The 16,233-nt window shown below is 45.7% G+C and overlaps 2 protein-coding genes across 5 annotated transcripts; one reads left to right on the top strand and one right to left on the bottom strand.

Annotated features, from left to right (window-relative positions):
• Positions 1-417: 417 nt before the first annotated feature.
• Positions 418-3,191, bottom strand: LOC121535443 (eukaryotic translation initiation factor 3 subunit F). The gene is made up of 8 exons (XM_041842518.2): positions 3,063-3,191; positions 2,647-2,717; positions 2,415-2,494; positions 2,076-2,213; positions 1,719-1,810; positions 1,324-1,460; positions 1,007-1,120; positions 418-733 (listed from the first exon to the last, which is right to left on the bottom strand). The coding sequence occupies exons 1-8, from the start codon at positions 3,172-3,174 to the stop codon at positions 656-658; spliced, it is 822 nt and encodes a 273-aa protein (XP_041698452.2). The 5' UTR covers positions 3,175-3,191; the 3' UTR covers positions 418-655.
• A 445-nt stretch (positions 3,192-3,636) lies between these two features.
• On the top strand, positions 3,637-14,604 carry LOC121535441 (G protein-activated inward rectifier potassium channel 3). Of its 4 annotated transcripts, none has more exons than XM_041842516.2 (8): positions 3,641-4,076; positions 5,366-5,761; positions 7,437-7,647; positions 8,953-9,154; positions 9,647-9,839; positions 12,661-12,858; positions 13,325-13,455; positions 13,646-14,604. In XM_041842516.2, exons 2-8 carry the CDS (start codon positions 5,473-5,475, stop codon positions 13,919-13,921), a joined length of 1,500 nt encoding a protein of 499 aa, XP_041698450.1. In that variant the 5' UTR covers positions 3,641-4,076; positions 5,366-5,472; the 3' UTR covers positions 13,922-14,604. The 4 variants fall into 4 exon arrangements, with proteins under 4 accessions (XP_041698451.1, XP_041698450.1, XP_041698448.1 ...); XM_041842514.2 differs by having other exon boundaries at positions 3,641-4,253; XM_041842515.2 differs by having other exon boundaries at positions 3,641-4,258.
• Positions 14,605-16,233: the final 1,629 nt, after the last annotated feature.

Genomic DNA, 16,233 nt, shown 5'->3' with positions numbered 1-16,233 from the left:
AGGGACTTGAACTGGTAACTAATCTGCGTAGTCATCATACTGTATGAGTAGGGCCATGTATTTCGCACAATCTTTAATTTTTGGTGCAATTTTCATTTCTGGATGAGGCTTAAAACACAGGATAAAATCTTGCCATGTCACATGATTGCAGAAAACACAGGGCCCTACATATGAGGCCTGTTTGTATTACTTGTGAAACCACCCATAGGACACCACCCATAGGGGGAGAGAGTACTCACTCAACCAAATGCTTCTGAGCTTTAATTTATATTCATACTGCTTTTCCAGAAGAAAAAAAAAAAATGTTTACTATGCATGCATTGCGCCATTCAAGAACACATTGTGGAATCTGCAAATAAATTGGTTTAGCTAGAAAACACTTCAGTTGTAGAAAGCAAAAACATTGCAATTACACACTTTACTGTATATCACCTTTATTCATTTGAGCTAAAGACGTATACCAAAAAATTCAATATCCATCACTCTTTATTAAGAACTAAATTGTTATATCTAACCGAATTGTTAGATATACTGCACTGTTGGGAGCTAGAAACACAAGCATTTCGCTACATCCGCAATAATATCTGCTAAACATGTGTTGTGACAAATAAAATGTGATTTGATTTTGATTTAAACTATCCTGATCCCTCAATGCTCAGAGTACCACGATCTTCTCATTCAGGGCGATCTGTGCTTGAGTCAGGTTAGATAGATAGGTCACCATCAACAGGTCCTGTGAAAGACAAAAGGTATACATTTACACAAATGTCATGAGTGCAAGGGACAAATATTTACTATAGCTGTTCAACTGAATCAATTCCACAGATCTGGGGCCTTATGTATCAAGCATCTCAGAGTAGGAGTACTGATCTAGGATCAGGTCCTCCCTGTCCATGTAATCTTAATCATTGTGATCTAAAAGGCTAAACTGATCCTAGATCAACACTCCTACTCTGAGACGCTTGATTATTACAGGCCCAAATCCAAAAGAGGCATAATTACTTACATTGATGTTGGAGTTGAGCATGGTCTCAAAGTCCTCTGCTGTGATCTTAGGAACCTTGTTGACCAGATCCATCAGGTACCGTCCAACACTGTTATCTGCCGTCTGCTTACCAGACTGAGAAACATACAGAAAGAAAGGCTTAAGTTATGGCCACAGAGACGCATAAACACGAATGAAGTCGTAACTCAACTAAAATCAACTCTTTTCAGATGAGCTGCATACGGTAAAATGGTTGACATAACGGACGACTCTGTAATGGAATAGGATGCCATTTTGGACGCAGCCATATATAGGCTCTGTGTGTGCAGGCTACTCACCAACACATCCTCAATGTAGGTCAGTACAGTGGCCAGCATGTCCTGAACGCGGCCTGCTGCCCCGCCCACCTGGCAGAGGTCAGAGGTCAGCCCATTGGTGGTGTTAGGAGCATCTCTCGTTCTCTGGAGAAGGTCAACTAGAATACAATAATTATTTTATCATTTTTATTAAGGCTCCCCCCCCCAACAAAAATACATTTTTACATTTTAGTAATTTAGCAGACGTTACTTACAGTTAGTGAGTTCATACATTTATAAAAAATAAAAAAAATCATACTGGCCCCCCGTGGGACATGGCGTAACAAATAATACAATGTCCAAGCAAGGCACAAAGGGGACATAGAGAATTGTTAAACGGACAGAAAACAAGGCAAGAAAATAATGAAGGTTCTTACCACCTATCCTCTCTGTGTCGTAATACTTGTATTTCACACTCAGGGGGGTGAACATCACACCGACAGTCTTTCCCGGCACACCCATCTGGGCACTGTCAGGGCAAACAAAGCAATGGAAAAAACAATACTAATTTATTTAACCCATCATAAGGAATGCCAAAGTGCTTAAAAAGCAAAGTAATGAAACAGCAAATGCAAACAAACAAAAAAAAATGAAATATGAGATCAGGAAGTCACAGGGAGTTGAAGGAACTTTGCTTGGGATGGAGTCAACAATAGCTTTGCAACGGACAAACTAAAATACTGAGACAGAAGAGAGACTGGTTAAAGTGAGAGGTTGTGGGGGAAGTCACTGACCTGACGTAGGCACGGATGTTCATCTTGCCACTCTGCAGGGCGGTGTCCATGGTCATGTGAATGGGGTTTGTGGCCTCTCGGCTGTAATACTCATGGATCAACACTGAGTGCTCAGTGATCTCAAAGCCAGTGGCATACCTGTTGAAGAAGAACGGTTTCCCTTTAGGGCAGTGTTCTGACTCCACCACAGGCTTTTGGACAGCTGACAAGCACACACATTTACTTTTAAGAAATGTACCTTTTTTTCTAGTTAATTGAATAAGTTGTAATGAATTGTTAGTACCGGTGTGGGACAAAAGCTTTATCTAATGGACTAGGGAAGAATATAAGCCAACTCACCATCCAACGATGACCTCGCTGGGTGACACCCTCTTATGAAGCTCATACATGTTCTTGGCAAACTCCATGTCCACAGCAACCTGTCCCCCATCACAAAGACACCAGTGTCAATTATAGGACTACATGTGCAAGCTATCCTAATTTCTACACTACAGCGATAGATAACGTTAGATAGATAGGATATAGATAGGACAGATAGATATATAGTTGCATCAGTGACAGTTCTCATCACCTCATCTTCAGACTCATTGTGGGGGACGGAGAAACAGTTGGTGACCTCAACAGAGTGCTTGTCAATTGTACCTGAGGAAGACAAGGAATGCAATAAGTTATGATAATCGTGTTGGGCCTATGTTATGGGGACAAATTCAACTACTCCTATGGCTAGCAAGCAAAGTTTCAACAACAAAAACATTCCACAGTAGTCTAGGCAAGCTAAAAACATTTTAATACTTGGTCAAACCTTTATAATCAGAGGAGCTTTAGTATATTCTCGAATCAAGAGGATGTGAGAGCCTGGCAATGCATCAGCAAAGTGATGCAAGCTAAGTTAGCCGTAGCTAGCTAGCTAGCCGAGACATGCAGGTAGACACCCTGCGCTTCTAATCAATTTTCTTTAGAGCTAAAGTAAGTTTAGGAGTAAATTACCAAGCAGGGTTCCGATCACACGACTCGCTCCCTCATTTCTCCTTTCGTAAGAGTCGCCGATGGAGGCGAGAACAACAGGGTGAATTTTCACCACGGGGCCATACACCGACATCTTGAAAAAGGAAAAAAATGTACGCTTCCGGTCGCGTTATCGGCATGTGACAAGTACAGAAAAGGTGCGTCACCTGGTGCATTGGAAGTGGTATTGCACACAGAGGCGACCCAATAATTACAAAAATAAACCCTTATAATAAAAAATAGTAGCCTAAATGTGATTAACCATTGAATGCATCAGAAGACCAATTCTTTCTGAAAAACATTATGAATTCGTTTATTGTCAATGATGTTAGGCTATTTGGCTGTTCAGAAACTGGTTGTTTCACATGGATATTAATTCATTTATTTTCAAAACGTCATCCTCCACAGCCCGAATATCATTATGACCTCCTGCAAGCCTATTGAAGAATAGGTCTACTGGATCATAAAATGGTATATACCTGACAACCTCCGGTTGTAAATGCCTCCTCAAATCATCTTCATCTAAAATGTCCAGACTTTCCCATCTGTGTAAAACAGTTGGCAAAACAGCACAATGGTTTAAATCTCTAATGCCTGTAATGATCATGAATCTGGGTGATGGTTTATGGGTGATGGTGATGACAGCATCCCCCTCGACTGTCGCTCCCATGATCTAACACCTGCACAGCTGCAGGTGATTCATACAATTTTATCGGATGCGGATCGGTGCTGCTGCTCGCTGCACTGTCTGTACCCAATGGTCTGTACGGACGAACTGCCACCATTTTAAACTCTTTGCAGACAAACTTGGAAAATATAAGAATATGCTATTTGTCAATACTTAACGGCTTTTTCTATAATCAGCCCGCTGTTCATTGAGGATTACAGACGTCTAAAAAGCAGAGTCGTTTGCTTGGGCTTGCCTTTGTTTCCTGTTGAGAGGAGAGGACTGAACTGATGCTGCGTCGAACACCCTCCTGTTCAGCAGAGCCGAAGGTAAACATAAAACATTTGTCGGATGGTCGAACCTGAGCCGACGATCTCCGAGGCTCACTCTTGGTCCATCCACTCATCTGTAAGGTCCTTATAAATAAATAAATAAATAAGGGGACGGGAAATTATATAATAGGATAAGGCAATCACCACATGAAAGCGGGACAAAACCCACTACAGGTAAGGTAAATCACTGTTGTTTTCTTTTTCAGTGATTATGATTGATAAATGTGCATTTTCTGATCGAATACATTAAGAAATGTTTAATGCGTCATTGTTGAATAGTCAGCATCGTAGGCTATAGGCTATTCCATCACCCCACGCGTTTAGTTACCCGAATATGCTATCCAGGTAGTGTTTTATATCACTGGAGGAAACCGGGCTCCATTTTATACGTAACACGGTGATTATTCACATTATTAGAATGGAACCTGTCTTAATGCTGTTTTGTGTTGTTATAGGCCTATATTACAGAATACGTTAAAAGTGGCATTGTACATTTTCTGATAAAGAATAGCCTCCTTACTCCGTGAAAAGATTCCTGTAATTCATTGTGCTCCCATAACACACACACAGGCTATGCATGACCAATCTCATGACTTTATTCTTAAGGCTATATGTACAGCATATGGTTTTGTCTCGGCAATATGTGACTCTTTCTCGGACCAAATTCACTTTCCCCATCCCCCACAGTCAGACAGGAGAAATAACCAATCTGTCCTTGTCAGTGGAACTATTCAGTGCAAACTCCCAAATAGCACCCTATCCCCTTCATTACTGTTGACCAGAGCACTATGGGCCCTGGTCAACAGTAGTGCACTACATAGGAAATGGGGTGCAATTTGGGACGTAGATTAGGGCTTCACTCATTCCTCCCTGTAAAATCTGGCCTATTCCATTAATATAGATTAGACTGTACTGAAGGAAATAGGAGGGGTTGTTCAGAGAAAGTTGTGTCAAGGACAGATAGAGACATGGGTATTGAGTCAGGACAATTTCTTGAGGGACAGAAGACTGCTTCCCAAATGGCACCCTAATTCCTATAGTGCACTTATTTTGTCCATAGGGCTCTGTTCAAAAGTAGCATACTATAAAGGGAATAGGTTGCCATTTGGGACGAAAACATAGTGTTATTCAGTATAGTGAAGGGCATCAGTTCTGCTCAACAGTAGCCCTACTACACTCCCTGTAGAACATATTTGCAGCATGCAGAGCCATCTAAATACCCCACTCTTCTATGACCTCACAATAATCATTTGGATCAATTTCCCCCTCTTTGTTTTGTATCCTAGGACCTTGACGTAAAGAACCGGATGAAACAGTCAATAACCGTTGGACAGAGTCTGCCATAGGGGAGACCTCAAAAACTCAGTAACACACACACACACCATCATTCCCGATGGCGCTTGAAGACTGTGCCTTCACCTCGCGGCCGGAGTCCCTCTCTCTGCCCGTGGTGGAGAAAGGGGAGGGACTAGTGGAAGCGGTTACCGAGGTGACGGCCTCCATCGGAGTGTTTGATGTGTCTGAGGATCTGGGCCATGTGGTTACCACGGATACCGCCCAGCCTAGCGTTAACAGATCGTGGAAGTCCAAGTTGGCAGAGAGGCAGGCCAATGCAGCATCTGAGGAGTACGTTAAGAAGCTGCCCCGGGTGGTGGAGAAGGAGAGGGGTAGATTTGGCTGGGGTGAGTAGTAGTGCTGTTGCCTTTATCGGTGTCCTAAATTGGCACCCTATTGGCATCGCATAGAGCTCTGGTAAAAAGTAGTGCACTATGTAGTGAATAAGGTTCCATTTGGGACGGACACTTTCTCTCCCAGGACTGTTCTTTTCTGCCCTAAGACATTGTTGGCGCCACGAGAGTGAATCTATCTAGAACGAGAGGTTACTAAGCGACCGTCTGACAGTGTTCGGTGACCAATGTAAGGTTTTGTGTTTGGCTTTAAATGATTTCCACTGACAGACAGGCTTATTCCCAGATGGCACCCTATTCCCTATATATTAGGGTGCCATTTGGGACGCAACCACTGTGTTCTCTCTGGCTCTCAACATTCTGCAGAAAGGAGGTTATTGACTGCATCTTCTCTCTCCCTCCTCCTCCTCTACCTCTACCCCCTTCTCCTCCACGTCTACCCCCCCCCTCCTCCGCCACCTCTACCCCCCACCTCTATCCCCCCTTCTCCTCCACGTCTACCCCCCTCCTCCTCCACCTCTACCCCCCTTCTCCTCCACGTCTACCCCCCTTCTCCTCCACGTCTACCCCCCTTCTCCTCCACGTCTACCCCCCTCCTCCTCCACCTCTACCCCCCTCCACCTCTACCCCCCTTCTCCTCCACCTCTACCCCCCTCCACCTCTACCCCCCCTTCTCCTCCACCTCTACCCCCCTCCACCTCTACCCCCCTCCTCCTCCACCTCTACCCCCCCTCCACCTCTACCCCCCTTCTCCTCCACGTCTACCCCCCTTCTCCTCCACGTCTACCCCCCTCCTCCTCCACCTCTACCCCCCTTCTCCTCCACGTCTACCCCCCCCTCCTCCACCTCTACCCCCCTTCTCCTCCACGTCTACCCCCTCCTCCACCTCTACCCCCCTCCTCCTCCACCTCTACCCCCCCTCCTCCTCCACGTCTACCCCCCTCCTCCTCCACGTCTACCCCCCTTCTCCTCCACCTCTACCCCCCTTCTCCTCCCACCTCTACCCTCCTCCTCCACCTCTACCCCCCTCCTCCTCCACGTCTACCCCCCTCCTCCTCCACGTCTACCCCCTTCTCCTCCACCTCTACCCCCCCTTCTCCTCCACCTCTACTCCCCCTCCTCCTCCACCTCTACCCCCCCTCCTCCTCCACGTCTACCCCCCCTCCTCCACCTCCTCCACCTCTACCCCCTTCTCCTCCACGTCTACCCCCCTTCTCCTCCACGTCTACCCCCCTTCTCCTCCACGTCTACCCCCCTCCTCCTCCACCTCTACTCCCCCCTCCTCCTCCACCTCTACCCCCCTCCACCTCTACCCCCCTTCTCCTCCACGTCTACCCCCCTCCACCTCTACCCCCCACCTCTACCCCCCTTCTCCTCCACGTCTACCCTCCCTCCTCCTCCACCTCTACCCCCACTTCTCCTCCACGTCTACCCCCCCTTCTCCTCCACGTCTACCCCCCCCCCGTGTAAAATGCCTGTTCCTCAGTGATTTGGACATCACCCCCAACCCCTGTCTTCCTATTGCTCATTCCCTTAGTCCCATATTTCTACTGCCGATATGTCACTGTAGTGTTTCCCTGTCTCACTCTTTCTTTCTCTCGCTCTCTCTCTCGCTCTCTCTCTCTCTCTCTCCCCTCCCTCCCTCCCTGGCCTGGTTTCCTGCCTGCAGCCAAGAGACGTAAGACGCAGCGCTATGTGGAGAAGAATGGCCGCTGTAACGTTTCACATGGTAACATGAGGGAGACATACCGTTATCTGACAGATATCTTCACCACGCTGGTGGACCTCAACTGGCGCTGCTCACTCTTCGTCTTTGTCATGGCCTACGCCATCACCTGGCTCTTCTTCGGGGCCATCTGGTACCTGATAGCCTACCTCCGGTGAGCGAGACAGACAGACAGACAGACAGACAGACAGACAGACAGCAGGCAAGGGGACACTTGGGATTGTCCCAAATGACACCCTATTCCCTATTATCCGCTCAGTCCCACAGTACTACTTTCATTAATATAGTCACACTTTTTAGGATGCTTCCCAAATGGCAGCCTATTCTCTATACACCCTAGTCTCCTATGGGCCCTGGTTAAAAGTAGTGTACTATATAGGGAATATGATGGCATTTCAGATGCATCCATGGTATCACTGTCAGAGAGAATCACTCTAGATCAGGGTTTCCCAAACTCGGTCCTGGGGTCCTCCCTGGGTGCACGTTTTGTTTTTTTCCCTAGCACTACACAGCTGATTCAAATAACCAACTCATCAAGTTTTGATTATTTGAATTAGCTGTATAGTGCTAGGGCAAAAACCAAAACGTGCACCCAGGGGTGGCCCAAGGACCGAGTTTGGGAAACCTTGCTCTAGATGATGCAATTTCTTCTCTGTAGAGCAAGTATATTAGTAAATGGATAGTTTTTCACAACCTATATTGTTGTTGCCTCTTTGCTCCTCTCTCTGTCTCTGTCTCTCTCTGTCTCTGTCTCTCTCTCTCTCTCTCTGTCTCTCTCTCTCTCTCTCTCTCTGTCTCTTCTCTCTCTCTCTGTCTCTTCTCTCTCTCTCTGTCTCTCTCTCTCCTATCTGTCTCTCTCTCCCTCCTCCCCTCTCTCTCTCTCTCTCTCTCTCTCCCTCTCTCTCTCCACTCCCCCCTCTCTCTCTCTCTCTCTGTCTCTCTCTCTCTCTCTGTCTCTTCTCTCTCTCTCTGTCTCTTCTCTCTCTCTCTGTCTCTTCTCTCTCTCTCTGTCTCTCTCTCTCCTCTCTGTCTCTCTCTCCCTCTCCACTCCCCTCTCTCTCTCTCTCTCTCTCTCTCTCCACTCCCCCTCTCTCTCCACTCCCCCTCTCTCTCCACTCCCTCTCTCTCTCCACTCCCTCTCTCCCTCTTTCTCTCCACTCCCTCTCCCTCTCTCTCTCCACTCCCCCCCTCTCTCTCTCCCTCTCTCTCTCTCTCTCTCTCTCTCCACTCCCTCTCTCTCTCCACTCCCCTCTCTCTCCACTCCCTCTCTCTCCACTCCCTCTCTCCTCCCTTCTGTACTTTCTCTCTCTCCACTGCTCCCTTCTCCCCCTGTTATTATTTATTTAACCTTTATTTTAGCAGAGTCCCATTGAGACCAAAGTCTCTTTTACAAGGGAGCCCTGCATATACACAATTTACAAAAACAACATAATACAAAATGTTGTTTCTCCCCTCCCAGAGGGGATCTAGATCATCTGGAAGATGAGACATGGACACCGTGCGTCAACAACGTGAACGGCTTCATCTCTGCCTTCCTCTTCTCTATCGAGACAGAGACCACCATTGGTTACGGCCACCGTGTCATCACTGACCAGTGTCCAGTGGGCACCATGCTGCTCCTGCTCCAGGCCATACTGGGATCTATGGTCAATGCCTTCATGGTGAGACTCATGGCCTGCGACCCTAATGGCTCCCTATTCCCTATGTAGTGCACTACTTTTGACCAGGGCCATAGTGTTCTGGTCAAAGTAGTGCACTATATGCGGAATAGGGTGCCATTTGAGATGCAGGCCGTACAGTCCCTACTGTATTTTTACTGTACATGATGATCATGATAAACGGCATACTAGATTATTCTAATATCAAATCTATGAGATGTCAGTACTAACTCTACACTCTACACAATCTCCATTTACCCTAAGGATATATTCTGACACTATTATAATTGCATATATGTTTTTCTCCATCATACAAATTGTTTGAAGAACTTGTGTCATCATATCAAAAAGCTCTGCCCCTTAAAAATGACAATAGCCCTTCTGTCCCCTTCTCCGTCTGTGCCTTTTGGAGCGTTTGGGATGAAGTGGAACTCAAATTTCCGTTGGTCCTTTGTGTTTGGACATTGGACAATGAAGTGATCTTCTTCTCCTCAGGTGGGCTGTATGTTTGTGAAGATCTCTCAGCCCAATAAGCGTGCAGAGACCCTGGTGTTTTCTAAGAATGCAGTGATCTCTCTGAGAGACGACAGACTGTGTCTGATGTTCCGGGTGGGAGACCTGCGCAGCTCGCACATTGTAGGAGCCAACATGAGGGCCAAACTCATCAAGTCTAAACAGACTCAGGAAGGTGAGGCTAATATACCATCACTCGCTATACAAGGACTGCATTCCAAATGGCACCCTATTCCCTATAAAGTGCACTACTTTTGACCAGAGTATGGGCATTGGTCAAAAGTAGTGCACTATATAGGGAATAGGGTGCCATTTGGGATGCAGGCAAGAACATTCCACATATGTTATTTTCTACTATGGAAGCGATATACACTGAGTGTACAAAACATTAAGGACATCTGCTCTTTCCATGACATAGACCGACCCCCAGGTGAATCCAGGTGAAAGCCAGGTGCATTCGGAAAGTATTCAGACCCCTTCCCTTTTTCCACATTTTGTTAGGTTACAGCCTTATTCTAAAATGGATTAAATTGTTTTTCCCCCCTCATCAATATACACACAATACCCCATAATGACAAAGCAAAAGCAGGTTTTTAGAAATTTTTGCAAATGTATTTTAAAAAGAAAACCTGAAATATGACATTTACATAAGTATTCAGACCCTTTACTCAGTACTTTGTTGAAGCACCTTTGGCAGCGATTACAGCCTTGAGTCTTCTTGGGTATGACGCTACAAGCTTGGCACACCTGTATGTACTCCCGAGTGGCGCAGTGGTCTAAGGCACTGCATCGCAGTGCTAGCTGTGCCACTAGAGATCCTGGTTAGAATCCAGGCTCTGTCGTAGCTGACCGCGACCGGGAGTCCCATGGGGCGGCGCACAATTGGCCCAGCGTCGTCCAGGGTAGGGGAGGGAATGGCCGGCAGGGATGTAGCTCAGTTGGTAGAGCATGGCGTTTGCAACGCCAGGGTTGTGGGTTTGATTCCCACGGGAGGCAAGTATGAAAAAAATTAAATAATGTATGCACTAACTGTAAGTCACTCTGGATAAGAGCGTCTGCTAAATGACTAAAATGTAAATGTATGTGAGGAGTTTCTCCCATTCTTCTCTGCAGAGTCGCTGCACAGCTATTTTCAGGTCTCTCCAGCGATGTTCGATTGGGTTCAAGTCCGGGCACTGGCTGGGCCACTCAAGGACATTCAGAGACTTCTCCCGAAGCCACTCCTGCGTTGTCTTGGCTGTGTGCTTAGGGTCGTTATCCTGTTGGAAAGTGAACCTTCGCCCCATTCTGAGGTCCTGAGCACTCTGGAGCAGGTTTTCATCAAGGATCTCTCTGTACGTTGCTCCATTCATCTTTCCCTCTATCCTGACTAGTCTCCCAGTCCCTGCTGCTGAAAAACATCCTAACAGCATGATGCTGCCACCACCATGCTTCACCGTAGGGATGGGGCCAGGTTTCCTCCAGATGTGACGCTTGGCATTCAGGCCAAAGAGTTCAATCTTGGTTTCACCAGACCAGAGAATCTTGTTTCTCATGATCTGAGAGTCAGTTAGGTGCCTTTTGGCAAACTCCAAGCGGGCTGTCGTGTGCCTTTTACTGAGGAATGGCTCTTCCGTCTGGCCGCTCTACCATAAAGGCCTGATTTGGTGGAGTGCTGCAGAGATGGTTGTCCTTCTGGAAGGTTCTCCCATCTCCACAGAGGAACTCTGGAGCTATGTTAGAGTGACCATCGGGTTCTTGGTCACCTCCCTGACCAAGGCCCTTCTCCCCCGATTGCTCAGTTTGGCCAGGCGGCCAGCTCTAGGAAGAGTCTTGGTGGTTCCAAACTTCTTCCATTTAAGAATGATGGAGGCCACATTCCTTCGACCTCATGGCTTGGTTTTTGCTCTGACTCCAATCAAGTTGTAGAAACATCTCAAGGATGATCAATGGAAACAGGATGCACCTCAGTTCAATTTTGAGTCTCATAGCAAAGGGTCTGAATACTGATGTAAATAAGTTATTTCTGTATTTTATTTTTAATAAATTAGCTACAATTTCTAAAAACCTGTTTTTGCTTTGACATAATGGGGTATTGTGTGTAGGGAATTGATGATGGGAAAAAAACTAATTTAATCCATTTTAGAATAAGGCTGTAATGGAACAAAATGTGGAGAAGGGGTCTGAATACTTTCCAAATGCACTGTATGAGCCCATATTGATGTCACTTGTTAAATCCACTTAAATCAGTGTAAATGAAGGGGTGGAGACAGGTTAAAGAATGATTTTATAAGCCTTGAGACATGGATTGTGTATATGTGCCATTCAGAGGTTGAATGGGCAAGACAAAATATTTAAGTGCCTTTGAATGGGGTATGGTAGTAGGTGCCAGGCGCACTGGTTTGTGTCAAGAATTGCAACACTCCTGGGTTTTTCACGCTTCACAGTTTCCTGTGTGTATCGAGAATGGTCCACCACCCAAAGGACATCCAGCCAACTTGACACAACTGTGGGAAGCATTGAGTATTGAAAACCGATCTGACCTTAATGGCCACAGGTACTCTTAAATCTCTACCCGGTACACCCAGAAGAGGACTAGCCACCCCTCGGAGCCTGGTCCTTACTTTCTCCTAGCCACTGTGCTTCTGCATCTGCATTGCTTGCTCTCTGAGGTTTTAGGCTGGGGATCTGTAAAGCACTTTGTGACAACTGCTGATGTAAAAAGGGCTTTATAGATTTGATGATTGATTGAGTATTTTTTTTTGTCCAGGGCTGCATTCCGTTCCAAATTATCATCTTCCCTTCCTCCCTTCACTTGGAGTGAACACTCGGTGACGTATGTATAACGTTTCCCCGAGGGAGCCTTTCCCGAGCGAGGGGGAGTGGAGGAGGGAAGAGGTCGCAAGTAAAGTGGATTGGGACGTCCCTCAGGACTAGGCTTAATCTGTATCCAGGAAACCGGCCCTCAATGTTTTATAACTCACTTCTCTCCCATCCATCTTTCTCCCCCTCTCCAGGTGAGTTTATCCCTCTGGACCAGACAGACATCAGTGTGGGTTTTGAGACTGGGGACGACCGTCTTTTCCTGGTGTCTCCACTGGTCATCTCCCACGAGATCGACTGCCGCTCGCCCTTCTGGGACATGTCTCAGGGCCAGCTGGAGAAGGACGACTTCGAGATGGTGGTCATCCTGGAGGGAATGGTGGAGGCCACTGGTTAGTCCAGGCCTGTGTCCTAAATGGCACCCTATTCCCTTTATAGTGTGTTACTTTTGATCAGGACACGTAGGGTGCACTACATAGGCAATAGGGTGGTCATCCTGGAGGCAATGGTGGAGGCCAGCTCAATTTCCTTGGTCCCAAATGGCAACTTATTCAAAAACAAGTTTTTAAACCGCACACTACGAAAGACAGGCAACTGACTATAGATTAGTTTTTAATTTGCAGTGAATCAACGACGCATTTCACCTAGTTTCTTCAGGTTCCCATAAGTCTCTGGTCAAAGTGGTGTGACCAGAATAGGCCAATTATAGGATCTCTATGGGTGCACCATGCCTTGGAAGTGGAAGTGGCTTCCTTGCCCACTGAGAAAAGATGTGCTTAGTCATCATAGCAGCTGAAGGGGAGCTGCCAGGGGAGGTTAATCTGTTCTTACAAAGTGTGTGTGTGTTGGTACCCCCAGGTATGACGTGCCAGGCGCGGAGCTCTTACCTGGCAGACGAGGTCCAGTGGGGTCACAGGTTCAGTCCGATGATGTCACTGGCCGAAGGCTTCTTTGACATCGACTATGGCGCCTTCCATCAAACCTTTGAGGTAAAAAAACACACACACACACACACTCCAGAAAGAGGAAAGGCTTAAAGCAGCAGGGGTGCTGTGTTAGCTATCACCTGCTGGGTGACGACGTCGAGCAGTGGCAATTCAACATGTGGAAATGAACGGACAAGTACTTTTCCAAGTTGTCTGATACAGTAACTACCACCAATACCCCTCTCTTCCGTAGGTGGACACTCCGTCCTGCTCAGCACACGAACTCTCATTGGCTGCGGCCCGACTGGAGGCTCATCTCTATTGGTCGATCTCCAGTAAATTGGACGAAGAGAAATGGGAGGGATCTTCTCTGACCAACCAATCAGGGAAGCAGCTAGACAATTGGAAAGGAGGGGTCGTTGGCCCCGTTTCATTTATTGTTGGTGAGATCACTGGTATAGAAGAACAAACTGGACCAGGGGAGTTGAATGGAAGTGTCACCACTGACCAATCAGAATCAGAGGCCTAAAGTAGATTGGGGCCGAGTTCCAAAATGGCACCCTATCTCCTACACAGTGTACTTCTTTTGAGCAGAGCCCTGGTCCACAGCACTATAAATGTCATGACAGGATGAGCCACAACTACAGTACTGTAAATTACTTTTAGTTCATGTATAACATATAGCCATAGTACATTTTTCCCCAAGGGAGAGTTGGGTGGTTTAAATGGTCGATTTTGCTCCTTCATTGCTGTGTTGGATAACACTGACTTGGACATGACAAATTATATCAATTACATTTTGTCTTTAATTTCTCGGGTGATATTTGATTATTACCATGAATGTCTGTGCTTTACTATAATTATATTCTGTTGTAATAGCTCCGATCTCCTCTGCCAACATACATTAATTAATACACTATTTTTATTAAGTATTGACAATTCTTTGTCTGGAAAGAGGATGTTGTTCAGCCAGGTAAGATAATGGAATGTTCAGAGACATAGAAAGAGAACTGTTTTGGAATGTTCAGAGACATCGAAAGAGAAGCATGTCATGTGTAGGCTGAATGGGGGAGTCGATGTATAAAATGAAAGATGTATTATGGGTAGTGTGATAGAAGAGAACATGTATGGTGTTTCACTAGCATTTACAGTGAGGGAAAAAAGTATTTGATCCCCTGCTGATTTTGTACGTTTGCCCACTGACAAAGAAATGATCAGTCTATAATTTTAATGGTAGGTTTATTTGAACAGTGAGAGACAGAATAACAACAAAAAAATCCTGAAAAACGCATGTCAGAAATGTTATAAATTGATTTGCATTTTAATGAGGGAAATAAGTATTTGACCCCCTCTCAATCAGAAAGATTTCTGGCTCCCAGGTGTCTTTTTATACAGGTAACGAGCTGAGATTAGGAGCACACTCTTAAAGGGAGTGCTCCTAATCTCAGTTTGTTACCTGTATAAAATACACCTTTCCACAGAAGCAATCAATCAATCAGATTCCAAACTCTCCACCATGGCCAAGACTAAAGAGCTCTCCAAGGATGTCAGGGACAAGATTGTAGACCTACACAAGGCTGGAATGGGCTACAAGACCATCGCCAAGCAGCTTGGTGAGAAGGTGACAACAGTTGGTGCGATTATTCGCAAATGGAAGAAACACAAAATAACTGTCAATCTCCCTCGGCCTGGGGCTCCATGCAAGATCTCACCTTGTGGAGTTGCAATGATCATGAGAACGGTGAGGAATCAGCCCAGAACTACACGGGAGGATCTTGTCAATGATCTCAAGGCAGCTGGGACCATAGTCACCAAGAAAACAATTGGTAACATACTACGCCGTGAAGGACTGAAATCCTGCAGCGCCCGCAAGGTTCCCCTGCTCAAGAAAGCACATATACAGGTCCGTCTGAAGTTTGCCAATGAACATCTGAATGATTCAGAGGAGAAGTGTTGTGGTCAGATGAGACCAAAATCGAGCTCTTTGGAATCAACTCAACTCGCCGTGTTTGGAGGAGGAGGAATGCTGCCTATGACCCCAAGAACACCATCCCCACCGTCAAACATGGAGGTGGAAACATTATGCTTTGGGGGTGTTTTTCTGCTAAGGGGACAGGACAACTTCACCGCATCAAAGGGATGATGGACGGGACCATGTACCGTCAAATCTTGGGTGAGAACCTCCTTCCCTCAGCCAGGGCATTGAAAATGGGTCGTGGATGGGTATTCCAGCATGACAACTCCCAGAAACGTCTGACCTCTGTGATTGCAAACAGTTCGATCACCGGGACCACCCATACACAAAAAAAAAATATATGTATGCACGCATGACTGTAAGTCGCTTTGGATAAAAGCGTCTGCTAAATGGCATATTATTATTATTATAAGAGTTTTGCCATCAAGTACTAATTCATGTTTTGCAGAGGGGTCAAATACTAATTTCCCTCGTTAAAATGAAAATCAATTTATAAAATTTTTGACATGTGTTTTTCTGGATTTTTTTGTTGTTATTCTGTCTCTCACTGTTCAAATAAACCTACCATTAAAATTATAGACTGATCATTTCTTTGTCAGTGGGCAAACGTACAAAATCAGCAGGGGATCAAATACAATTTTCGATTGAAATTGTATCTCTAAATCTCTTTGTAATCTTTAAAAAAAAAACAGGATTGTTTTAAAATATATATATATATATATATATATAGACGTGTACATTAAGATTACATTAAAACAACCACCATTTTGTGATTAATTTAGATGTAGAATCATTACTGTGTTCATTTAAATGTTCACATCACAAGTACTGTAGCTTATCACTGACAATGTCCTAACTGGTGAATA

The sequence above is a fragment of the Coregonus clupeaformis genome, chromosome 21 (assembly GCF_020615455.1).
Source record: "Coregonus clupeaformis isolate EN_2021a chromosome 21, ASM2061545v1, whole genome shotgun sequence".
Lineage (NCBI taxonomy): Eukaryota > Metazoa > Chordata > Actinopteri > Salmoniformes > Salmonidae > Coregonus > Coregonus clupeaformis.
Note: the sequence above shows the minus strand (reverse complement) of the source record. Positions and strands in the feature narration are given on the sequence as shown.